Source organism: Myxocyprinus asiaticus, chromosome 35 (assembly GCF_019703515.2).
Source record: "Myxocyprinus asiaticus isolate MX2 ecotype Aquarium Trade chromosome 35, UBuf_Myxa_2, whole genome shotgun sequence".
Taxonomy (NCBI): domain Eukaryota; kingdom Metazoa; phylum Chordata; class Actinopteri; order Cypriniformes; family Catostomidae; genus Myxocyprinus; species Myxocyprinus asiaticus.
Window position 1 is genome coordinate 5,526,684 of NC_059378.1, and position 27,851 is coordinate 5,554,534.

A 27,851-nucleotide genomic window follows, 5' to 3' on the forward strand; every position below is an offset into this window, starting at 1 on the left:
GTACTCGAAATTACGGCTTCAAGTATGATAATTTCGGTAGCAAATGAAAGCAGCATTACAGGTATGAATTATCTACAAATCAGTGTATCTATATCTAAATATATGTTGTTATCTATATGTACTCACCCTTAGGAAAGAGTCCAAGGAGCCGTTCTCCATAAACTCAGTGATGATCATAACAGGGCTGCTCTTGGTCACCACTCCCTCCAGATGGATGACATTGGGATGATCAAACTGCCCCATGATGCTCGCTTCGCTCAGGAAGTCCCGCCGTTGCTTCTCTGTGTAACCTGACTTCAGCGTTTTGATGGCCACAAACATCTCCCTCTTTCCTGGGAGTTTCAGATTACCACTGCACACCTCTCCAAACTCCCCTAAGAGATCGAGAAAAGCAGATCGTTCTTTAGGTCTAGAGTGGGCAAGGCACATTTTGTAACAAGAAGTATATGACAGTAGGACACCGTTGGACATCTGGAGGTTTGATAGCAAATTACCTGCTCCAATGACTTGCTCGATCTTCACACACGAGATGTCAATCTCCTTAGCAAACTCTCTCACAGCCTCATTGGGGTCTTCATAGGTAAACGGATCAATGTAGATCTTCATTCCTGGTGACACTTGAGAAAATAAAAATGGTAGCTATAATATTTAGAGGTCTGAAGGCACTAAGAGCACATGCACTCACTGGATAAGCCACCAGAATGGCGAAACATGCAGTGCAAAATCGGGGTAATATGCAAAAATCTATGTGATTCTGTCATTTTTTGAGCCGTTTACAACCTTACCATGATAAAAGAAAACCATTTAATTTTGTAGTCGAGTACCTAAAATGAGTATTCAATTACTTGACATGTAGAATTTGAGTAAATAAAAAATATGACATGTGCGTGAAAGTTTATAGTCTACTGGTGAAAAAAAAAAAAAAGATGCTAATTTCAACAACATCATAGTCCATGATGGATATCTGCCCTTTCCATTGCTGCCAATCAAAAGGCTTTTGATTGCAGGTAAATTAGCTTAAGGTGGACTTCAAGTGTGTTGGGACTTAAGTTCTTCCTGCCTCAAATCTGATTATTCAATCTCTCGGCTCCAAATCTATTCGAAGCATTCGAATAGACATTGTGTTTTCAAGCAGCTGGATGTTTTTTTATTTATTTTTTATTTGTGATCTGACCATGTAGACAGTTTTTCAATTGATGGATGTGTTCTCGCAACAGACATGAAGAACATAAATAGAGGGAGATAAGTGAATGACGTGAAACATCAAAGGATTCGTGAACATCGAAAATATAACGAATTCATGAGGTTGCGGTGTATGTGCTAAATTGGAGAATGTTCTTCCGAGCAGAGCTCTGTTTTAAAGGAACGGTTCACCCGAAAATGTTGTTCCAAACCCATATGACTTTCTTGCTTCCATGGAACACAAAATGTGATGTTCGACTGAATGTTAACGCTGTCAAGTTCCATAAACTGAATAATAATCATGATAAAAGAAGTCCATATTACACAATTTTCTAAGTCTTTTTAAGCCAAACGATAGCTTTGTATAAGACAGAAATTTAAGTCGTAATTTACTGAAAATCTTCCCCTCAGCTGAATCTCTGATATCTCATTCGAACTGCCACACATTGAAACGGATTGCTGCGCCACAATCCGTTAAAAAAGAGAGAGAGAGAGAGAGAGAGACAAGTACAAGACAGTAAGAAATGAGTGAGGACACTTTCTGCTATTAGGCACTAATGGATGAATTCTGACCTTGATTTTCCAGGTTTTACTGGCCTACACTATTCCAGAATTATTTCAATAAAAACAGCATTTGCAGCTGTCCTTTATCATTGATTACACAGAGTCAAAAAGCTTTTTAAAACGATAAGGAAGGGCAAAAAATAATTATTAAACTTGAGGGAAAATGCCACCAGACCATTTCATTCAGCAGAGTGAGCAAGAAAGAGATAAAATATAAGCCCTCAGAGAAAGAGAGAGAGAGAGAGAGAGAGAGAGAGAGAGAGAGAGAGAGAGAGAGAGAGAGAGAGTAAAAGAGATAGAGCTTAGCTTTAAATTATTGCCTCTGGAGAATCTTAGAGATTTATTTCTATAAATGGAACAGCACAACGAGGCAAAAAAAACGGTACAGGTATTTACTGAAGTATTGCTCTTTTTATGATTTTTTTTTTTTGATGGATCTTACTAACTTTGAAATACCTGGTTCAGAGCTTTTTTGGATTTACTTTGTTTATTGCTTTGATGAGAAAATACACAAACGGCATATAGCCAGAAAAAGGCGAAACAACTGCAGGTATGAAGAGTATGAAGCTATGAAGTCTTGGAGGTGGTGTGCCCATCTTCATTTTAATTATTTTCTTTAAAATACAGGTGCTGCTATCTGGAGCCATACATTCAATGTGAAAAAAACGATAGTTACAGGTCATACTACCAACTGTACATTCATACCCCACCTCCAAAGAAAGTAATTGCTATGACTTTTATTTAGACAAGCTATAGGCTACAATCACATACCAGTACTTGCATTGTATTAATAATTATGTACTAGAGGTGGACTGATAAATTGGTTTTACCAATTAATTGGTGCCAATAGTTGCCTTTTGGAACTATCGGTTATCGGCAAAAATCTATAATAATACGTCATCATGAAATATGATGAAAAGCAATGATTTTGCAGTTATTTTAATTTCAGTCCAATAATATTTGTTTTTTGACAACTCACATGTAAAGCTAAAGACTCACCCTTTGCGATTTGTTTTATGCAAATTAATTAATAATTTTGTAGATATCAAATATCGTAATTATGAGTTCCAAGTACATAAATGACTAAGCAAAGTCATTGTTACAATTGGGAAATTCTAATTGAAACCCGAGTAGCCGAGTTGTGATGTAGGAAGGGGCATGTCGTCATGAAAAAAGATTGGAAAGCATTATTTTGCAAAATGATTTAATAACAGAGACAAATGTCAACTAATGCAAAGCTAATTCGCAGTTGTTATGCAAATTAGCTAATAATTTTGTTAAAAGATAAAAATGCACTCAACCATAAAGGTCATGTAAAAGTGTTGCAGGTTTATTCACTTGTGCTTATCCACTGCTACATCAGAAAATTAGTATTTTCCGTCGCTCATTCTGTGTTTGCTTTAGTTTGGCTTCTTCCATATTTTGTTTCGGAATTCAATGCATGTCGTAACATTGTCGTAGCAATAACAAACGCCCAACTCATATGTGAGGCTTCTCAGGTGCACTTGAGTGGAGCATTATGCTATTTCATATTTACTCACTCCAGAACAGCATGTAAAAATTCAAACTATGCTTTGTTGCTTTACATGTTGGTCAGATAATAATGGATCAGACTTGGTCAAACTAGTGTGTATGTGAAGGCCAAAGAATACTACATTTAGCACACAGTGCGCGTGACGCAAATGTCGTCATCAGCACAGTATGTGCAGACTTCAGCCTAGTTTCTCTAGATACGCGGACACTGCGCATCTTTGTTTAACAAAGTAGTGTGCATGCGTCGAACGGGTGTGCATGGGCTCATCGTCAAAAGATTATACTTTGAAAGGTTGAGCGCTTGACCGTGCACAAGACAGAACAGCACACGAAAACCAAAGTATACCCTAGCCTCAACAGAATACATATGGAGAAAGAAGGCATTGAAGTATTGGTTTATTTTGCTGAGGTCCTTCAGTGTATTTGCATGCTTGATTCACAGTTGCTAACTTACTGTTTCTGTAAGTGTTAAACGTATGCTTGTTGTGTTTACAGCAGTGCTAAGTCCTAAGTACTCACGGTGGCCGCTGGTGTAGTGCTGAAGCTTGTCTGTGTATTCTGATTCCGGTCTCTCGAACCCACGTCTGTTGGAACAAAGGCAAACAGCTCCACAGGTGCTTTTAAAAAGTTGCTAAAGCCATGAAAACAACACTTACTATTGCCACTTTCATCTTGTTAACACAACCTCTCTTCTTGTCAGTAAGCTGGTATTAACAAGCTCTGCTGCTCTGTAAATGTCGACTAATGAAGTAAACAAGGACAAAAGCAGTAACTTGTGAGTGAGATTTTGTCACACTGTTGGTATTATTAGAGGGAAGCTACTCTAATGGTTTACATGTATAAGAAACACTTTACTCAAATACATGTATACAGATGCAAGCACCTTTGCCAACGCATTGCCAACACATGGTCCGGTTGAACATGCATAAGGTGTGTTCTTGAGTTACTGTGGCGGTAACAAACCTCAGTACTCAAGGGGGCGATAGAGGTTGTGAAGTCTGAGCCATTAAACTGGATGCTATTTTTCAGGTAAGTTGCAATAAATATATTAATTTTACCGTAACTGTTGCACTGCCATGACAGTAGCTGACTTGAAAGAGAAAACTTGGCGTAGAAGCGGACAGTTCACACTAATGTCTGCTATAGCACCCTTAGTGGCAACGTTGAGAATGAAACACATACTAGCGTTATGAACTGTGGTCTGAACGTGACTATGCACAAAACCAGTCTTGCATAGCTAGAAATGCCAACGTTCACGTAATTGCGTTGAGTATATTTCGGCCTTTAGTCACAGCGTGAGGAACCTGTATTTGGACAAAACTCACCGGTTGCAGACGATGATGATGACAACCACAGCAATGAGGAAGACCAGACCAGCGGCCGCCGAGCCAATGATGAGCGGCAGTTTCTCCTGAATGCTAGTGTTGTACTCCTCTGTAGTTACACACACACATATCCAAGAGTTAGCACTTCCTGACAAACCCCAGCAGACCTTTACTAAATCTGATGTCGCCTGAAGCAAGTTCAGACTCCACTGAGGCAGAAGAGTGTGGAGTCCTGTAGTGCACATTTACACAGGTGAGAGACCCCCACTTCCCCTTTGGTGCTTCGCAGTGGGGAATCGGGGACAGGAAACCTGTGCGAGATGCCTTCAGGGCAGATGGGGCCTCACAATTGGACTTCTCGGCTCCAGCAGCATATGGGAAGGCGATGGAGGAAATATGTTGGGTGAACTTTTTTTGGTGCAAGACAGACGGTTTGGGATGTAGGGAAGAATTGGGCATCTTTTTCTTCACCTCTATTTCTTTCTTTCTTTTTTATCTAAATTTCTTTCCCTTCTCTTGTCTTTTCTAATAAAAGATTCTATGGAGGCTAGAGGAGGCTGCATGCAACAGCTAGCATTTGCTACCAAATTTATTACCGAAATTTTACCGAAAATCCCCATGAACTGACTTAATGAGCTCGGGACTTGATTTTTCTTTGGCTTTTCCCTTTTTTAAATAACCAATAGCCTTTAGTTTACATCACAGACATGCACATGATTTGCTACTTGCTATGGCTAGTCAGAAGTAGGTGGTATTAGGGGGAGGTACATCCTCGTTCTAGACAGCATTTGATTGGAAAAAATATGTGAGTGCAGTATGAGTCATGAATATGTTTTATCTGTTTTCCCGGAAGAGGAAAAACTGTACATTTTAAATGCGTATGTCTTTTCAAAGTTAATTTTGTCAACTTTTGGGAGTCCACTAGTATATAGATGGCCCGAAAGCTAACAGACAAAACTTCAAGTTTGATTTCAAGGGGTCTTTACATTTAAATTGCATTGCTCTGAACATCCACAAACTGATGTAAAAAGTAAACAAAAAAATCAGAACACTGAGTAACAAGTGAATTCAGCTGCACTGTTACTTCCTGTTTAATCAGTTTTAAACCTCTTGGTTAAATTATTCAAAGTGAACACAGATTTCTGGCATGGCGCATCCATGTTTGGATCACCTGGCTGAGTTGATGTCTCTCATCATGCCAAAAGAGTGCTCAGGAGGATAGATTAGACTCATTCTGACTCTAGTATGTGATTGTAATAAGCTTCTTACTAAATGAGCAGGCATGAGTAAGGCAGCTGCCTCTGGATGAGGTAAGGCGAGTGTTTGCAGTGTTTCCTACAGAATTCTGTTTTTGCAGCGGGAAAGCTTCTCCACAAAAATGTATCCTAGCTACATACTAACCAAAACCATAAAAAAAAATAATTATATTTTAGTGTGAAATTAAATATAAAAATTCAATTTGTTGGGGTCGTAGCCTTGTGGGCGGTGCTCCGACATTGGGTTCCGTAGCGTCACAAGTCGAGTCCCAGCTCCCTTGTCATTTCCTGTCTCCCACTTTTGAAAGAAATTCAAAAATATAAAGTACAATAATTACATTTATTTCCTTAAAAATTCAATTTATTACAATGAAACTCTTGTTATAATTATCTAGTCAGTAAATGAGTCAAACTTTAATTCAGTCACTGCTCTAACGGATTCAGCAAGTAACTGTTATACTGATTCAAATCAATAACTCTGGTTTATTTTTGTAGGCATTTAACTAGATCTCAAGCTTTGTTTTGTTGTCTCTATTTTGCTTTTATTTTATTATTATTATTAATATAAAAAACAAGAAAAAATGCTGTACGCACACTGACAGAAATTCAGACTAGACAAAACGTCTAGCAAAAAGTACCTATAAAATGGGGGTATAGTTGTTTTATTCCTAGTACTGAAGTACGTGATGTGCGGCAACGTATGCTCTTGTTGGTCTGGCTTTTAATTCACCTGCACTTTTTTGGCAAGCAAATAAAAAATAAAAGATAATGTATTTTTGCTAGACCTTTTTTCTAGTCTGAGAGGCAGATTCACTAAACAGTTGCACCACTTTTGCACGTGGCATCTTATTCACTAACCACCCGCAATCACGTTTAGCGTGCGCAATCAGCACAGAAATTGCGCTGTGTCTTCTATATTTAAATGAAGTCATCAACATTCCTTTCCACGCAAACACGCCTATGTCAATTAGGCTCATTAAAGATTGTGCTTCATTCACAAAACTCTGTGCAATTTGTTCTGCGCAATTTACATCGCACTACTACTGCCAAATGAAAGAAGGAGGTAAAATAAATTTTATTTAAAAGGGATCAAATAGTCATCCAATGATGTTGAAGAGCGTTATAACCTGGCATATATCCAGATGCGCGGTGTTGTCAAGCGCACGTTCTGCATGTTTAAGAGATGATCCAGGTGTCTGGATCAAAGTGATGCTGTTCAGTCCCGGCAGAGTGGGTCAAATACGGCGGTCTCGTCTATGCTGCACTCGGAATCAGACCGCAAGATCAGAATTGCACGTGCAAATTGCATCAGCAGCGATTTTGTGGGTGTGTCTGCACCGTTGCCTGATCTGCATAATTCCTTTAGCGAATGGGGCGCTAAATGAGCATAGTTAGTGCCTGGCGCTTTTATCGGGCTCAATTCATTCTTAATGAATCTCCTGAATCTCTATTCAGTGTGCAGACAGCAATTGTTGTAGTTTTGATAAGTTTTTGGCTCCACGCATCTGAAGCAACATAAGTTTGACTGAGCACAACAACACTTTCTACCTTTTATTTTTTTTTTAATTGATAAATTGTTTAGGTTTGTTTCTCAAAGGCTGCAGAAATACAATTATTGTATGTGAAAAGAAAAAAAATATATTCTCTTTTGTGAATGCTGAACAATTAAAACTTACATACTGTACATGTAAGAAACTATGTACATGAATTGTAAGATAGTAAGTTGATACTAAGTAAAGAAAATAAGTAAACAAAAAATAAATAAGTAAACAAAAAAAGACTCAAAAGAGTCCAACCATTTGTGAATTGGTCTACAGTGGTCACACTGTATATTTGTTTTTGCATGCAGCCTGCAATAGCAATGTAGTAGTAAGACATGTCTGTTTTCTTATCATCTTATCATATTTAAAGCACACTGCAAACTCGAGTAAACTATACTGTAATTTCCCTTGCCATGGCATTGTAGATATAGTGGTGCAGGAGACACTTGTCCTCTACTATCTAATATCTTACTACCATGATCGCTGCAAAAGTCTATGGTAAGAGCACACTGATAAAAACAATAAATATGCTCGCAGAAGTTGTTTGCCGTCACATTTGCCGTCATTAGATGATTAGATTAGTAGATAAACTATTTGCTTCAAGAATCTTGAAGTCAGTAACGCACAGATTTGCTTTTAAGATAAGAAGTGAGAATCGTACCCGTGTAATTTAATCCCACGAGGAACAAATTTGAAGAGGTTATGGAGGTCTTTGGGTGAAATAAACCATTGTTTTATCATCATTGTGACTAGATACTCACCTTCAGTCATGGTCTGGAAGTACATCTTTCCGCTGTAGCGTCCAAACCCGGCCACCGTACGGGCTCGGACCTGGAACACATAGATGCCACCAGGTTTGAGGCCACGAATGACTGCTGTGTTGGTTTGACTTCTCACTACGGAAGAGTTAAGCTCGGTCTGGTCCTGAGGAAGGTAAGACAGAGGCACAAAGAAATTAAAAAGGAAAAAGGTAGAAAAAAATTTCCCCATCTGTACTTAAACCTGAAGTTTCCCCCCAAAAACTGTTTGAGCATCCTGACACAGCAACACTGGCAAAAACAATGGTATGAGTTTAGAGGCAGAACTATCTGTTTTTTGGGGTGCGTGTTGAAAATGGCTTTGACGGTGACGTTAGTGGTGCAGAAATGACACACTTCATCTTTAAAAAGACATCAATAGCACTAAACCACTGCCATTTTGGTCAGTAGATATTTTAGCTTCCTGCAAGGACACAGCATTGGAGAGTAAGAAGTGTATCACATGTACATATGACTCTCTAACAGGACAGCCTGGCAGAGGAACGGTGGCTGACACTTTCAGGCCAGCCACAATTCATTAGTCTGGGCTGAAAGCTGTGGCCATTGTCACATCGGTCTTGAGTGTATGTTTGTGTAAGCAAAGAAGAGAGAGAGAGAGAGAGAGTGATACAGAAGGAGAGAGAATGGGAATGTAGGACTGTGTGTGAGTATGTAACACTTGAGTGCTCTGCTTTTTTTCCTGTCAGCTCTATTTCTGCACTCTGTGATGTGAGCTTTGCTACAGTCTGAGAAGAGTGTTTTGACAGGCGGTCCTCAGCACTGTCTGAGAAAGGAATTATACTGAGGAAAGAGTTAGAACAGGAGCAGAGCCCTGGGGACCGTCAGCCTGTGTGTGTGTGTGTGTTACAAAGAACGAAAGAGAAAGACAGAAAGTATCTGTCGAACTATGCGTGTTGAACTGTGTGTACAGCATGTAAGGGTGTGGTTATTTTACGTGTGTCAAGCAGCTATACAAAGCGCGTAAAATGGGAATAGGCAGCAAGAATATCGACAAACTATTTGGGTGTGCATGTTTCTCAAGTGCAAGTTAGCGTGTGTGTGTTTTCTGAGGCGTAAACTGTCAGAGAGGAATCTGTAACTGAAATATGCTTTTTATTGCAGTGAACTCTCTTGTTATTTTAGCCACTGGTATCCGGATCGAACCACAACAGTCTTTCGCAGAGCAACTGCGATTGTAATCACACTCGACAGAACAGGAGAGCGGTATTTGAGTCCGACAGCTGCCAAAAACCTCAATTAGACGGCAACAGTAAACCAGCTATAATTTCAAAGGGAACTGCGATGCAACGTTAATTGAGATATTTCAGTAACACTATACAATACGGTTTCATTCGTTAACATGCATTAGGTATCATGAACTAACTAACATAATAAACGATGTTTTTTTATAGCATTTATTAATCTGTGTTAATGTTAGTTTATAAAAATACAATTGTTCATGTTAGTTCATAGTGCATTAACTAATGTTAACATATACAACATTTGATTTTTAAAATGTACTAATGTATGTTGAATTAACATTAACCAAGATTAGTAAATGCTGTAAAAGTATTGTTCATTGTTAGTTCATGTTAAGTAAGGTTGTTAACTAATGTTAACAAATGGAACCCTATTGTAAAGTGTTATTGATATGTATTAGTAGTTTTAAATAGTTTAAATGTATATTTCTAAGACAGCAAACATTTGCTCAAATCTAAATAAAATAATAATAATAATAATAATAAAAAAATAATAAAAATACATTGGGTTCCAAAAGTCTGAGACCACAATGAAATCCCATTTAAACCTGGAAATTTTTCGGATTTTGAAAAATTGAAACAGAGAAATTTATAGCGTAAAATTAAGAATAATAAAATACTTTAGATTCTCCACCTTGTATTGTATTTCCAATACAATAGTATATTTAATAAAATTATAGTAAATAAAATAATAAAATTATAAATGGTATAAAACAAAATTAGTTAAAAAAATTATAAAATTACTAATAGTATTTAAAAAAAAAAAAAAAATAGTAAACATTTCTAGATTCTGGACTATTTCTAAGCCACTAATCTAATAAGCAAATTTGTGACATTGACCATGTTAACTGTTTTGTATAAACGGTCATATTTCTTTGCTTCCACTGAAGCACACAAGATGGACCCCACTGTGTATTTATTTAAGGGTGTGTTCACACTTGGCAGGTTTGGTTCGATTAAAACAAACTCTGGTGCGATTGCTCTGTTAGTGTGGTTCATTTGAACAAGTGTGAACGCTGTCACCCCAACCTTGGTGTGCACCAAACAAGCGGACCGAGACCACCTGAATAGAGGGTCTCGGTCCGCTTCCAAACGAACTCTGGTGCGGTTCAATTGATATATGAACGCAACATGGACCAAAGACGTATAAAACTGACTAAAAACAGGAAGCAATTTGCCTAATACTGAACTCAAGCATACCTGGTTCTTCTCATCATAGGAGCTATGTTACCCATTACAGTTCAGTACAGGCGTCGGAACTGCCGTCAGCCGTCCTTGCAGCATATCTTCGTTTGTGTGTGCAACGGAGGAATTCCTGGCGCTGTTTTGACTCCTTTACACATTTTATTAGATCTTCGTTTGATCTCAGCTGGTAAAAATACCACCATATATACATATATATATATATATATATATATCGAGTGCATTTCGCCCAGCAGCCAGCATTGTTTTGGATGTTCTGCAAGTTCCGTAAAAAATATACGTCATAAAAGCTGTCCAATCAGGTTGTGACTTTTTCCTGTTGCCTTTTGTTTTGTATCGTTAGGTTCAGTGTTAAAAATGCCAGTGTGAACACTAAGCGAACCAGGAATAAATGTATCATTTTATATTTTGGTCCAGACCAAGAGGACCAAGAGAACCAAACTACAAGTGTGAACACACCCTAAGTCATCCTCACAAAACAAGAATGAATAATGCCTTCATTTGGTAATATTGATTGATGTTGCATGCATTACGCATTAAAAATGTGTTACATGCATTACGCATTAATCAAGCGTGATTGCATATGATATACCTTCTCATAATACTGCAGCTCGTAGTCGAGTATGACCCCGTTGGGCTGGTCTGGTTGCGACCAGGAGAGAGTGATGCTGTCAACGGTGCGACTGACCTGGTGCATTATAGACACGGTAGAAGGAGCTGAAAAAATGCAGAGAGAAAATGTAAATGGGGAGACATATTATTGCATATAAGGATTTTTTTTCTTTTTCTGCTTGGCCAGTATGGTCAATATTTTCACTGGTCCAACCACAATGTTTTTTTTTTTTTTTTAGCAGTGTATTTTGGTATGTATCAGAAAGAGATTTATTTATGCTTTTCATTAAATGTTAACTTTAGAAAGAAAAAACGTAAACAACAAATAATCGATTATCTTTTTAATTTGCAATAATAGTGATATAACTCCATGACAGCCATAAATTCATAAACACACTTTTGCTGGAAAACAATACTGAATTATTGATAATTTTGACAGTTCTGTCGATAGCCCACAACTCTTATTGTTGAGCTGTGCAAATAGTTGAAATATTTTCTAAAGCATGATGCAAAACAGAAATTGTGGAATATCTTGGACTCATTCTATTTATAGTGACAGTGGCAATAACACAGATTCTGGTGTGTGATTAAACAGATGTGTAGATGTATAAATTGCACTGCGCCAAACCACATAAACAAGGTGGCAGGGGGAATTTCCAGCTCTGTCTCTCTTCGATTGGTCATGGTTCCTCGCCTCATTCTGAGGATGTAATCTACCCTGAAATCTCTTCCCTTGTCACATCCTCCTCAGAGGGTAGGCGGACTAATTTTGTTGTGTGTTGAAAACAAATAGAACCAGGTGCAATTTCTACTGATGAAAAAGCCACAAGTATGCCGAACACTACTGGCGTTTTGTGTCTTTGAATTTGTGAATTACAGTGTTTATTTTTTTTTTATCGGCATGATTGGTAATTACAGGGGAAAGTGTGTCAACCTGTTTGTTAGTAGTTGTGTTGTGTCGGACTTGTCCAACTTGACTGCAGTACAAAAGAAAGTTCCTGCTGTTCATTACTGAAGTAAAAGCTCAGGGAGTTCCTAATAGTCATTAAACATTAAAGCATGGCATAGTGGATCATGAAAACTCAATGGAGGTGCTCAAGAACACAGTTGGTGTTGTGTGGGGTTTGGAGAGGCCAGGATTTATAGCTCTTGTGGTCTCCAAGGCTCAAGCCCATAAAGACAGGCCTCTCCTCCAGCACACACTTCTCTACAGAGGAGCCAATCGGTGCAAATAGGGGGTCAGGAATCGGCAGGTTAGTGTCATCGCATTAACCCCTGCTGGTAGATGCTGGATCTACACCATTATGATGACAAAAAACAAACTGTGTTTTGAGACTAATTATTATTTATTTTTTCCAAGCAACATATAAATCCCAAATATTTTTTACATTATTGTAGATGTTGTTAACAAACTGTTTTTGGAGGGCTTTTAAAAGTAATCGACAAACTGTCAGGTTTCGGGACTGGTTCAAGACAGTTTTTCAATTATAACTTTGGTTTAAATTTGGGTTTGTAATTAATGGAAAAATACATTTTCATTATTATTTTGATAATGCAATTATATATATATATATATATATATATATATATTATAACATTATTATTATTATTATTATTATTATACATTTAATTATTTAACAAATTAATTGTAATGCTATTTTTTTCTGCACGTGCTCTCATTCACATACACGCATGAACAGACGAGTTAGAAGCTGTTCACGCCAAATGCGTTTAGTATGCGTCTGCGCTGTTTTTCAGTAGTTTTTATATGTAAAGATGTGCTGGATATACACTCACTGAGCAATTTATTAGGAACACTATGGTCCTAATAAAGTGCCCAATGTGGTCTTCTGCTGTTGTAGCCCATCCGCCTCAAAGTTTGACGTGTTGTGCATTCTGAGATGCCATTCTACTCACTACAATTATACAGAGTGGTTATCTGAGTTACCGTAGCCTTTCTGTCAGCTCAAACCAGTCGGGCCATTCTCTGTTGACCTCTCCCATCAACAAGGCGTTTCCATCTGCTGAACTGCCCTCACTGGATGCTTTATGTTTTTGGCACCAATTCTAGTTGGTGAGTAAATTCTAGAGACTGTTGTGCGTGAAAATCCCAGGAGATCAGCAGTTACAGAAATACTCAAACCAGCCCATCTGGCACCAACAATCATACCACGGTCAAAATCACTGAGATCAAATTTTTTCCCTATTCTGATGGTTGATGTGAACATTAACTGAAGCTCCTGACCCGTATCTGCATGATTTTATGCATAGCATTGCTGCCACATGATTGGCTGTTTAAATAGTCGAATGAATGAGTAGGTGTACAGGTGTTCCTAATAAAGTGCTCATTATGTGTACGTCTATATTGCAACGCATATCATTGTTTTTTTTGTTTTTTTCAGTGTCTCACGCAGGACCACCACATTGTTTAGACACTGTGTCAAGTTAAAAAGAACTTTTCGTTATATTTTTAAAAATTCATCGCGAGACAGCTGTGTTCTATTTCATTTGTTGCACTGTGTCTAGCTTTTTTTTTTAGCACAGGTGTCACAAATATTCAATGTTCTGAAGAAGTTCAGGATTTATGCAACTATACGGGGTGGGTTCGAGCATATCATTTGACCAAACGGGTCGGGTCACAATCCTGGGTAAGGACTTGAGCAGACCTCATTTTTATGCGCCAGCAGAGTAACTGCCAATGACATGAATGGGAATGCTGGCAGACAACTCTCTATATTAGACTCTCAACAATATTAGAACTGCTTGGGTGGGAAAGCCTTCAGCTTGAGCTTACAGTCTCTGGGGTTGAGGGATAGCCTAAGTGGCTTTATTCGTGTGCTTATTTCTTGCTGTCTAGAGCCCAGAAAGAGTTGTAAATCTGTCTTAAACACAGGTGATTGAGGAGGTCTTGAGTCCAGCTCAGAGCAGCACTGTTAATTTTTAGCAGTGTTTCTACCCCATAGTCTGACCCCAACAAGCATTCATCTATCCAAATACTCCAAATCAGGATATGCAGGCCACATTGCTCTTGTCCATACCTGTTAAGAAATATATGCCAGAAGATAATGAACAGCTTCCCAGGACTCTAAGCACTACGGGATGTCTTGCGAATCCTTTGGCGGTATGCAGCGCCATGCTCAGTCCAATGCTGAGCTGTGTACTAAAAGGCAAACGACCAGCGGCATCTTGTCAATCTTAATATTTGTATGTAGTCTCAAAAGAGGACTAATAAGCCTAGCAATCAGGCTTTCTCAACAGCATCTCATTATACATGAATATGTATATTTAAATGCTGACATTTACGCTTCGTGTACCACATTTACATTGCACCCAGGCTGTGCTGCTGTTGCTGGTAATCCAATCTGGGCAAATGCAAACAAAGTCAGAGCATGTACAGCAGCTCAAAAGGGTGAACATATGCTGCTGTGAGAGAGAGCTGAGAAGGCAGATTGTTGTGGTTTTCCTGTTACCAAGGGATGTTTTCCTGATGGCAAGATGACAGACTTCCATGACAAAACTGGCCTCAAATATAAAGATTTTTTCTGCTTCTGATTTTTCCTTGCCCCAGCAACATTTTCACTGGACTCCCCACACAAAAAAGTATTTAGTTTTAGTTTTAGCAACATATTTTTATATAAGCCAGATTTTTTTTTTTTTAATCATTCAATAAATGTTAAGCACATTTGACAGGATTTGTGGCATAATGTTGATTACCACAAAAATTAATTCCAGAAGCTAAAATCCAGCTAGCTAATAACGCTACCTTGGTGACAAGTTTAAATGCACTGAATTGTAAAAAAAAAAAAAAAGGTTCAGTTCATCACAAATACAGTATCCAAATGTTTAAAGGGATAGTTCACCCAAAAACCATCCTTTCATGCCATGCTAGATGTGTACGACTTTTTCTTTCTGGAAGTGAAAGTGAACATGTACATTTACAGTAAGAAATAACTTAAATATGAATCTGTTTCTCACCCACACCTATCATATCGCTTCTGAAGACATGGATTTAATCACTGGAGTCTTATGGATTACTTTTATGCTGCTTTTATGTCCTTTTTGGACCTTCTGAGTTCTGGTCACCATTCAATTGCATTGTATGGACCTACAGAGCTAAACATTTATTCTAAAAATCTTCATTTGTGTTCTGCAGAAGAAAGAAATTCATACACATCTGGGATGGCTTGAGGGTGAGTAAATGATGAAAGAATTTTCATTTTTGGGTGAACTATCCCTTTAAGTGTGCAAGGCATAAAACACATGCACAAGATCAATAAACGTAAGATGAAGTGACAATGCAGCATTGGCCCAATGGGGCAATTGACAGTTCCATCAACTGGCCCAAAACTCAGCGAGCCATCGTTGTTGAGCCCTGCAAAAAAGGTTTAGACAAAAGTAAAACCAAGACATCATGAGAAGAAAATGACAACTTAAAGTGATTATGTTGTTACTTTTCACTCTTAGCGAAGAAAGTGCACTCGCAGTTGGAGTAAGCATGATTACCACAGCTAGTAACATGTTTGTTATGCTTTTGCAGAATTTCATTGTTTCCACACAATTGCTCTCCATGGTACAGTTGATGAAAACTATTTATCTCCAAACGTAGGTGCTTACATTTTTCCTGCCAGACGAAGCATTCGGACACACTGGAACGATCACATTATGCGCCGCACGCGGTCTCTGTGCGTGAGGTGCAGAAAACAAACGCATGAGGAATAGATAACATTTGCATATCTGTGCTAAAGAAAACAGCCAGATAGGATGGGATGGTCATGTTTGAAAAGGTTTGGAAGATGGATGGACTAATTATGAGCACAGAGATACACTCATATCCAAACAGTTCAGAGAGAAGGACAGAAAAATTGAATAATGGAAATAATGAAAGTTATGGAAATACTGTAGGTTTATATATACAAAAGCCAATTTTTCAATTCTGCTTAGTCTAATAGATCCATAAAAAAATGTAATTACAAAAAGTTCATTCTACTCATATGTTGTAAGTTTATTGGCCTTTAATGGGGCATGGTCATGCAAACAGAAAAAAAAAAAAAAAAATGCAATTTCTTGAGTTCCGATCCAATCAAAGCTGGTAAATAAATGCATCACAGCCATTATTACTCTGGCCTGCCACATCATGCTGGAATTTCTCTTCGAATCCCAACAACAAAATGAATAGACAATGAAACTTTTTAAAACCCTCAATCCAATGTCTAAATCTGGTGATCATTTACACTTGATAAATATGCAAGAATTTTTTACTGCATAGGGAAAAAAGTTATGCAGGTGAGTACTGTACTTCAAATATTTGTCTTCTGAACTGAGATCAGTCGGTTAAAATGAATTAAAATTATGTGTTGCATATAGCGAAGCCAAAATACAACACCCACATGTGTAAGCAGGGTCCCACGAGGATACACATCCTTATTAACCCACATACAGTAAATAGTAATATTTGACTTCAATATTATCATATTCCATGTTCAAACTTTATTACAGGAGTTTTCAATTTAACAATTGTTACTTAGTCCATTCAAAACAAATGCAAAGACTATATTACATTAGCAGTATGACATTAATTTTATTTGCATATCCTTTCACAAACAGTAGCCTAGCCGCTGCGATGGTGGAGACAGGGTCCCGTTCATATAAGATCATCGTTAGATCATATTTGACCTCATATCTGTCACAGCGATTGCACTTTGGAAATTAAAAACAGCCGTTTGCGATCGGAGTTTGTGAAAAATGTCTCTGTGAAAAGTTCAAATGCACCAACAGCAGCTGCAGGTCAATTAGGTCTAACAGTGCTGACTCGATAACAATGACAGTGATTCGTGAAATATCATGATTTATGTCAAATCCTGAGACTTTCCTGATCCAGTGATCCTGATGGAAATGTAAAAAAGCCAAAATCTCCAATCGTCTGTAGGAAACGGGGTGTTTCATCCCCACAAACAAAATTGTTGGAGCATTTTAGCTCAATTTGTGCGAAGCACCCATTGAATTCAGCTCTTTTCTGGGCTGCCAAAAGATATCGCAGTTTAACTCTTTGGAATTATTTGCCCGAAAAATGCCCTTTAAGAGTCAACAGTTCTTGAAGATGGGAATGTAATGAGTGATAATTAGGGACAGTGATTGAGCAAAGAATGTGTAATCAAACGCTCAGTTTAAACATCATATAAAAGGCACTGACTGATGTGGAATGTTCTCAAAATCTCATTGGCTCAACATGGGTCTATGTAATAGATTTTGAAGGCATGTGGATCTCATTTGGAGCTGGATTGTGGTATGGAAGAGCAATGCAGTGATTTGGTAATGCTGGTAGAAGTAACCCTCGCAGGTCAGTGCTTATAAATTTCGTCAATTCCCCGAGCCCCTTTTACGGTAAAACTTCCCCAAGGCAAAATTTTCCCAGTACATTTTGACAGCAGCTGCTGTTCTTCTACCATGTGGGACCGTACACTGTGAGTATTCCTTATTTACGAGACTCACGTCCAAAGAGAGCCAGAAAGGAGGGAAAAGAACCAGCTACAGTATTTTTGCATGTACTTTTAGCATGGTGTACAAAAAAACAAACCAAAAAAAAAAAAGCCCAGAGAGAAACAGTTCTTCTGGCAGGCGTCCCTATTTCCCATCTGTATTGGATTGAGGGTTTTATGTCTCTGCAGAGTTTCCAGTGCCGTAAAACAGTGCACCCCCATTTTAGTTCATCAAGCTTTAAACCATCTGCACTGGAAAAGACTGAAGCATTAATGTACTCGTATACACACCATAAGCTAATTCAAAAATAGGCACTTCAGAGTCTTAAGAAGATTGCAGACACTTATGGGGAGTTTGAGTCTAATCTGAAACCCTAGGCATGGTTTTTTGCTGCTCAAGGGAGTCTGGTGTTTAGAGAAAGCCCAAGTAAGTCTGTGAATGGCTTGCATCCAATGATGTTCATTAGCATTCCATCTTTTATGTGGAGATGTTTAGTCAATGGGTATGGCGTATGCCGATTACAATCTGATAGAGCTCATGGTCTTCACAGCAGACAATCAGAGGTCTACTGGCACATCACATCTAAACAAAGGAACTAGACCTGTTCAACTTCTGTGCTTTTTGTTAACAGAGAGGAGGAGGACAAATTATATTAGCTCTCAAGATTTTGTTACCCTGCCCATGACTTATTTGGGTCAAGACAAGGACAGTCAGCTAATCACGGAAGTTCTACATAAGCCCTGAACGAGCTCTAAAGCCCGTACGTGATATAAGCTCAGGGCTCTGGACTAAAAAAAATTGACTATGGAGCCACTGGCTCCTAAAATGAAACAAAATAATGACTTTTTAGTTTAGCCAAATTACAGATGGAAGACATTGTCTTCCATGCTCATCGTGTTCAGCTTTGTGGTTTCTCTGTCGAAGAATTCACACAAGATGCATCAGACTCTTGATGCCATAGTGAGAAGATCAGCTAACATGTGGAACAGTTGCAGAATAATTTGTAGTACTAGTGAATGCAGTATATAAACTGAATATCGGCATTTTTGATTATCTTTTTGTAGTGAATTAAATAGAAAGTGAAATACTGCTATTTATCTTTATTTCCTATTAACCTATTTATATAAACAAATGTGTTTTTTATCAGCCTGATCTCATGAAATTTACGTGACAATGGCAACATTTTTGCAAACCAAAATGATGTGCTTTATTACAGGTTTGGATGCAGTTTCCCAGTGAAATGTCCAGCGGGGGGCACCAAAAGCAAGTGAAATGATGTTGTTATTAGATGAGGCTTTTAAGGTGAATATTACATGGATGTTTTAATCAGTAAATCGTACCTACCTTACCTAAAATGTTAAACCCAACAAATAGTGCTCAAAAAGATAAATGAGAGGTGAACAAAACAGACATCCTTACCCTAGGCCAAAGCCTAAACCTAACCGATAATGTTTTAAAAGCAAGTTTGACATGAAAAGCACATTAACAGGAGCAACCACGTCATTTCGTATTGCTTCTAAGGCACTTTCACTTCACTTTTACTCCGAGTGTCCTTGGTTGGGCTCGAGGCTCGGTCTTCAAAATCCAACACTATCCAATTAGTGATAACTAATCATGATGGAATATGTGTGCAAATGTAGGTGGGTCTGTAATACATGCAATAAAATGTATTGTTTTTCAAATGATGCGTTACAGTAAAAGTGTTTCGATATCATAACATAGCAGGTTATGGGGCCCCTTAGGGGACAGGGCAGGAATTTTTTTTCTGAAATAGCTTTGTGTGCCCTTGCAATAAGTTTTGTGTGCCCTCGCAATAGTTTGCATTCCCTCGCAATAGTTATGCGTTCGCTCCCAATAAGTTTTGCGTGCCCTCGCAATAGATTTGCATTCCCTCGCAATACGTTTCTCGTGCCCTCGCAACAGTTTTGCATTCCCTCGCAATAGTTTTGCATTCCCTCGCAATAAGTTTTGCATTCCCTCGTAATAAGTTTTGCGTGCCCTCGCAATAAATTTTGCGTGCCCTCGCAGTAGTTTTGCGTTCCCTCGCAATAAGTTTTGCGTGCCCTCGTAATAGTTTTGCATTCCCTCGCAATAAGTTTTGCGTGCCCTCGTAATAGTTTTGCATTCCCTCGCAATAAGTTTTGCGTGCCCTCGTAATAGTTTTGCGTTCCCTCGCAATACGTTTTGCATGCCCTCGTAATAGTTTTGCATTCCCTCGCAATAAGTTTTGCGTGCCCTCGCAATAGTTTTGCGTTCCCTCGCAATACGTTTTGCGTGCCCTCGTAATAGTTTTGTGTTCCCTCGCAATAAGTTTTGCGTGCCCTCGCAATAGTTTTGCGTTCCCTCACAATATGTCATGTCAGCTGCTAGCAGGAAGTGCCTTTTAAAAGTTAATAACATTTTAATTAGCGATTTTTGAAATTATTTATTTATTTTTTACACAAACGTATCAATTTCCTTCAGAAGACATTCATTGATCGACTGGAGTCATATGGATTACTTTATTGCTGCCTAAATATGACTTTTGGACCGTCAAAGTGCTGGCACCAGTGTTCTTCAATTATAAGGACCTGACAGAGCTCTATCTTCTTATAAAAATCTTCATTTTTGTTCTGCAGATGAAAGACATCCATCTGGGATGGCTTCAGGGTAAGTGAATAATGAGAGAATTTTAATTTAAATGGAACTAGCACAGAAGCCACCTCATGCATCTCATGCTCTTATGGTTCATGAAGTTAAACACACATGTTCATTATCATGTAATGCTGAGCATATATGGAGGAAGATAAAACCACATTCATTAATGCTAAGTGCAGAACAGAGTACCTTACAGAGCAACCGTGTCACGGAGAATACTAATGTCCATGAAGGAAGATAGATGAAAATGCAATTCCAAAATTAATAAGGACAAATATATAATCAAAATTTTGCATCAGTTTGACAGAAAAGGCACGATAACGGCATGCAATAATTTTGGGGCTAAGCAGTGCAATGTATGGAGCTGAAAAAGATAAAGTGACCAAAAATAGAGTGGATGTTTATAAAACAATGTATCATTACAATAATTATTTTTCAGTGCTGCTAAACTCTTTCAGAAAATACATGTCCTATATCATGAAATACATGAATCTGAACTGGGTTTTGCTCTTTGTCTTTTGCTTTTCTGCTTTTAAATTGTTTAAAAACTACATTTATTTTGAATGACCTATAAGTATAACACAGATTGTGGTGCGATGTTCTGACCTTGAAATGCATGAACAAGTAGTAAAAATGCAGAACATGTAAATGAAATGAAGCAGATGGTCTTTGTTGGATATTTTAAAGCCTCAGTGAATTTCAGGGTCAAGCGGTGGTTTCAAACATTAGTGACACTTGTTTATGCATTTCAGCCCTTTTAAACATTTCAGGACAACACAATTAACTCATTCACTTCCAGAAATAAATAAACTAGTCTAATTGACCCTTTGCAACTGTCATTGCGGTACTTTATTAATCAGGGATAATGAATGCAAAATATACCATTCGTTGTGAATATAATTACCTTTGTTTAAACTACCCAAATTTTATGTTTGAGAAAAATGTTGTCAAGCATCAGAGCATTAACTAATTGGCAAGTGCAAGAATGTATTTATATGGTTGTTGTATTTCCTGTACACATACATAATGAAATGTATATTTTATGCATTGGTCACTGCATAGTCAACAGCTCCCGCAACCTGCCCTGCATACTTATGAAGGCTTTTTCCCTGCAAATTAAACAACCCTTGCTTTCCTCCAATGACACCCGACGTGATTAGAATGCAACAGGACGTGATTGGACGGAGCTGTGACTCTGGACTCGGCCAGTGCTCTAGGTGTGGTGTGCAGTCTCCTGCCCGGCTGCCCCCTGACCCCACCTGGCACCTGCCATATGTGCCCTTTCTGCCACCTTCTGTCACAGAGCCCCCACACCAGCCACCTCATCAACAGCAGATACACTTGTGATGCGAGGCATGAAAAGGGCAGCCTCTTCAGAGAAAGATCACACATTTTGGAGTGAACTATCCCTTTAAGGCTGGCTTTTCGGCATTAGACATGGCAATCTACATCCATCTGAAAGCGTCATTGAAGTAAGTCCATACTGAAAACTGAAATGGAAGTCTTTTTAAGCAATGAGGTCAAGACAGTAAAATAAGCGAGTGCACTTCTCAATTACACTGCAATAGAATCATCTAGCTCTGTATTGCCACTTCCTCCGAAGGCTGCCGGTGGCACCGCTGTCTCTGGTGGCCCGACAAGAGTTCACCAAAGCAATTCTGAAGATAATTAAGTCATAAATCTTCCACCAGTGCCCAACAGCGCCCGAGCCAGATTACCAGGCCCAACTCTGCATAATGTAATTCACTTACACAATGATTCCCCCATCTGATAAGGAAGCAATTAATTTCCTCAGGTATTAAGCAAAGCCTGACACAAGTGGTACCGCTCACCTTGGGTTAATGAAATGGACAAACAAACAGTAGCCGGAGTGTATAATGCTGAATGACGCAATGGAGTCAGGAGCAAGCTGGCAGACGGAAATGGCATATGGCCGGCCGTTTTTCTGGGCGTGCCAGACTCTCACACAGAAAGCTAATGGCCGAGAGTTAATGTTGCCAGGAGTTTGCTGTGACGCTGTGATGGACAACAACTGTTATGCTCAAACAGTGCAATAGACTGGAAATGCAAGTTCAAACAAGTTTGAAAAAAGAAAATAAGAAACTCTTGACCATCTGTGATACATTTTTTTTTTTTTTTAAATAAGTAAAAAAAAACTTTTGGTAACATACAGTTAGTTACATTCTGTATATTATTGTAATTTGCCTTCATGTGAATGAATGCACTATTAATACCTTAAATACTTTCACCAATTGGTGTAATTAGAGAAAAATGCCTTATGCAGTGGATAAAGTGGAAACTGACTTCTGTTGATAGAACTGTTAATGTTTAAGTTTCCATTAAAACTTTCCATGTAACCGTCCCCTGCTTGGCCGATTAAAGGAATATTCCAGGTTCAATACAAGTTAAGCTCAATCATCATCATTTGTGGCATAATATTGATTACCACAAAAATGTATTTTGACTCGCCCTTCCTTTTCTTCTTCTTTTTTTTTTTTTAAAGCAAAAATCTAGGTTAGAGTGAGGCAATGGGGCCAATCCGTAAACATTACAATACTCACTGTTTCAAAAGTTTAGCCACAAGACAAACAATGTATGTGATAATATGATTTTAGTGTGATAAATTCGCTTACTAACCTTCTCTGTGTAAAGATAGAGCCAATTTTACAACTTCGTTGCCATGATGTTGTAATGTCAACAAAATCTAAAACCCTAAAATGACTGCAAAACGACAATTTAAAAAATTTTACAGCTCAAATAATAGATGCGATTTAACAGAAGAATGAATAAAAGTGCATTTTTATAAAATGATAAGCTTCACATTTCTGTCTTTAAACCCTCCAGTAAACTGGCGCCATTCACTTCCATTGTCAGTGTCTCACTGTAACTTAAATTTGTGCTTTTTTTAAAGAAAAGGAGAGACGAGTCGAAATCTTTTTTTCTAGTAATCAATATTATGCCACAAATACTGTCGACTGAGCATAACCTGGAATATTCCTTTAATAGAAGTGTGAGTGTCCGCATGTGTCATTTCCGAAATCTACCAACTTTATTATGGATAAAACACATGTGCTGTTTTCAAATATTTTTTTCAGTGAACGTTGAGAAAATACTAATGTTGTCAAATGAATGTTCAGCAAATGTTTGGACATTTATCTGCCATCATTAAATTAGTATACTGTATATAGCAGAGACCAGGCCTAGTTGTCATACGGGGAAGTTGTCACAAGGGCTATCTCAGTAATGATCAGATTTGGAGTCAAAAGTCCAATTGTGCAAATGTGTGTTTTCTCTAGCAGAGGTTTTGTATGTTGGTTTCAAACACATAGTTCAAAACCTTAATAAAGTAGAATATTCTTTTAGTAAATTCTACCATCCAAAGTACATTTTCACTATTTCATATTTTTGCTATAGCTCTAGGGTAAACATGCCGACATAATCAAACCACCCTGGCATACATTCAGTTAAGTTATATTACGAAGGCAGATTTTTACTGAAAGGCTTAAACGTGTTCTTAGGACAAAGGTATATTTCATGATAGTCAGGTCGAGAAGTGCATGTTTTTACACATCCTTTAAATGTCATACATTTATACAATTAATACATTACAATATTCATTGGCCAAAACAACATCTAAATTTGTTGTGCATTACCTTTTCATTTTTGTTGTTTCATTTAGCGTTTTCTGCCTCATGATTGTTTTACATTTAACATTTTTTCTTAAAAGGCTGTTTAATCAAGTGTATATTAGAAAATGGCCATAGATTTTGATTTGTTGGTTGGGGACATGTTCCAGAGTGACAACTTGCCTATATATTATGTGTGACAACATGCCCCGCTATTGGGGTCATTGGGCCCCGCTATCACAAATGGTCAATGTGTGTTCAATGAACTGTATCTTTTTTTTTCCTGGGCAATAACGATGAAAATGTTCAATAGATTTTTTTTTTTTTTTTTTTGCCAAGACATAAAGGTATGTGGCTATGCAGAAACTGACTTTCAAAAATGAACCTCACCTAAGAAATATTCACTTGCCCTGGTCCCCCCAAATCTCTGGATATTGGTATTACATAAGCCATTGAAAAACCCACATCAGTCACCTACAGTAAACAATATAGCAGACTTAGTCATTTGGATCTATTTTTCTCTTTTCATGGGGAGGGGTAAGTTTAATGACACTTGAGTGGCACTTCTCTAGTGCTTTCACTCTAGGCAAATCACACTTTGCAGGTGACTTTTTACACACTGCTCAAATGAAACTTTCAGAGAAAGCACCAGTCGTCGGATGTATTCTAAATGTGTCTTGATAGATGCTGGTCTTCAATGTGTGTGTGTGTGTGTGTGTGTGTGTGTGTGTGTGTGTGTGTGTGTGCAAGTGAAGTGAAGGGCCTGGAGTCAGTTTGGCTTTACTTGATGATTGATTAACCTTGCTTGCCCTGTTAATGCAGAGCAACAGGGGACAGGCAATGAGTGCCAAGCAGAAGGGAAAGGTAAAAGCTGTCTTTGTGTCTCCAGCTGCATAGATGTGCACCATTACTGTAGATGCCCAGAGCTCATGGCCTTCATTCTAGTTTGCCTTTTTAAAATTACCTCAATAAAACACTGTGCCTTTCTTCAATACGGCTTTGTTAAGCTTACTGGTGTGCCATAATTAGGACAAATCACTAAACTAATAGAGGAAAGGCATGCTTTTCTGTTTAGACAGCTAAAGCACACTATTCCAGGCTGAAGTGTGTGATGTTGTTGTTGTTGTTGTCGAGTTTTAACTACTAAAGAGTCTGCCCTAACCACACTATGACGTACAGTGGCCCCAAGAAGTATTTGAACACTTGAGTCACACTTGTATGAAAGTCATTGAATTAGATAACACAATATCAAACCAAGTGGCGTTTATTTTAAAGTCAAGTTAGTTCTGAGAAAAGCTCTAGCATCTAGGGTTGGGTATTGATACAGATTTCCTGATTCGATTCTGATTGATATACAGTATTTCAATTATGATGTACATTTTACTTACATATGAAAAAAATTCTCCCTCAGCTAATGCTGTTAATTATACAGGGGCCTTCCAGCTTGGAAGATTACGGAAATAAGAATTTTACAAATGTTATTTTATCATTAGTTTTTAATCATTTTGGTCAAATTTTAGCTTCTTAAAAATTTACAAATCTATGTAATCCATCAATAAATTTGATGTCTCAAAATACAAAAATATGAATTTTATAAATTTTATTTCATCAATAGTTTTTAATCATTTTGGTCATATTTTAACATTTTAAAACATTTACAAATCCATGTAATCCATCAATAAATATGATGTCTGAAAATTGCATATTTATATCTTATTCTCCACCAAATTTCACAGTGGGTGTGAGACACTGTGGCTTGAAGGCCTCTCCAGGTCTCCATCTGACCATTAGATGACCAGGTGGAGGATCTGTGATGATCTGGGGGTGCTTCAGCAAGACTGTAATTGGGCAGATTCGTCTTTGTGAAAGACGCATGAATCAAGCCACGTACAAGGTTATCCTATTGCTTCCTTCTGCTCTGACAATGTTCCCCAACTCTAAGGATAGGGTTTTCCAGCAGGACAATGCTCCATGCCACACAGACAGGTCAATCAAGGTGTGAATGGAGGAGCAACGGATCAAGACCCTGTCATGGCCAGCCCGAACTCCAGACCTGAACCCCATTGAAAACCTCTGAAATGTGATCAAGAGGAAGATGGATGGCCACAAGCCATCAAACAAAGCCGAGCCGCTTGAATTTTCGTGTCAGGAGTGGCATAAAGTCACCCAACAGTAATGTGAAAGACTGGTAGAGAGCATGCCAAGACCCATGAAAGCTGTGATTGAAAATCAGGGTTATTCCAGCAAATATTGATTTCTGACCTCTTTCTAAGTTAAAACATAAGTATTGTGTTGTTTATAAATGAATATAAACTTGTTTTCTTTGCATTATTTGAGGTCTGAAAACACTGCATCGTTTTTGTTATTTTGACCAGTTGTCATTTTCTGCAAATAAAATGCTTTAAATAACAATATTTTTATTTGGAATTTGGGAGAAATATTGTCAGAACTTTAAAGAATAAAACAAAAATGTTAATTTTACTCAAACACATATCTATAAATAGTAAATCCAGAGAAACTGATAATTTTGCAGTGATCTCTTATTTTTTTCCAGAGCTGTGTGTGTATACATATAAAATAGTTACATTATTTACTGCATAATTTGTACTATTTATAAGTATTTACAATGATTTTATAGAACACATGCTAAAATGACACTGTCTCTTTAAGAATTATATAATGCAATAAAATGCATGCATTTTAAGTGTGGCTTAAGTGTGCAAATATTTTTGGGGTATCAGTAATACACATTCAGGCAACTTCAAACAGTGTTTTTATTTATTCATCACTCAAGTGAGATTTAAACTCAAAACGCTTGGAGTTAAAGGTTGGCATGCAAACCACAAAAACATGCAACCACTTTTGAATGAAGTGCCATTTGATTCTTTGATGAAATGGTTTGAGGGTTGGGGGTCTTCTAAGGATTATAGAACCCTTGACACTACTTTACAATGACCAAGTTTACAAGTTTATTCTGTCCATAACGTCTAAGAGGAGCAAGCCACATAATTTCAAAGCTCTTGACTAAGGCTTTCTTTACTTTGAGTCGTTTTCACATACTCAGCATCAGTTGAAAGTTGATTGATGTTTAAAAAAGTTGGCCTCCATTTCCTTAATTGTTATACCTAAATAATAAAGTCATTTAAAAACAAGAAACAAACTTCCTCTCTACCGAAAAAATGGCTGAATAAAAGAAAACCATACTTTCTGCATTCTGGGTCAATGCAGAGTACAACACCAACTTGATACTTTGTGGGCAGACTGGTCATAATTCATCAAGATCTGGAAAAAAACTCTCCAAGGCCAAGATCGTAATACTCTCCACATAATATCAGTGTGTATGAATTGTTCATCCTTTAATAAGTGTGCACGAGGACAGTTTAAGCCTGTGACTGTCCATAAAAACAGAGTTTTGCTCCCTTTGTCTGTTGCTCTTTCGCCTGTTTGAGTCGAGCTTCAACTGCATTGTGTATGGAGATCATGATAGACAGTGTGAAAGGGCCTGGGAGAGGGATGATAGCGGCAGCTGTGGAGAAAGTTCCTGAAAACAATGCTGGGAGATAGTCCATGCTTGGTTGAGAGCGAAAAATAAGAATTTCAATTGACGTCTTCCCCGAACGTCCCCCGCATGCGAAAAATACTTTCACGGCAATAACTTCTAATTTTCTTATTTGTTTGTTTCTCTTGCGGAACATCCCTTCCCTCCCAAGCAGCCAGGCTTAAAAACGTGTCTAATTAACGCTTGCACATGGATACGGACAAACACGCACACACTATTGCGAGCACAAATTGTGAAGCTCCAAGCCGCCTTCGCTAATGAGGGGTGACAAGATGTTTAT

The 27,851-nt window shown here is 38.0% G+C and overlaps 1 protein-coding gene across 1 annotated transcript in view; it reads right to left on the minus strand.

The window, feature by feature from the left end:
- The window catches only part of LOC127426179 (ephrin type-B receptor 2-like), a 229,057-nt gene that overhangs the window by 30,651 nt on the left and 170,555 nt on the right, over positions 1–27,851 (minus strand). The window contains exons 6-11 of the mRNA XM_051672806.1: positions 11,253–11,377; positions 8,163–8,325; positions 4,605–4,713; positions 3,799–3,863; positions 495–617; positions 127–374 (exon numbers count right to left, since the gene is read on the minus strand). Coding sequence (XP_051528766.1) covers positions 127–374; positions 495–617; positions 3,799–3,863; positions 4,605–4,713; positions 8,163–8,325; positions 11,253–11,377 — 833 coding nt within the window. The remainder of the gene's footprint in view (positions 1–126; positions 375–494; positions 618–3,798; positions 3,864–4,604; positions 4,714–8,162; positions 8,326–11,252; positions 11,378–27,851) is intronic.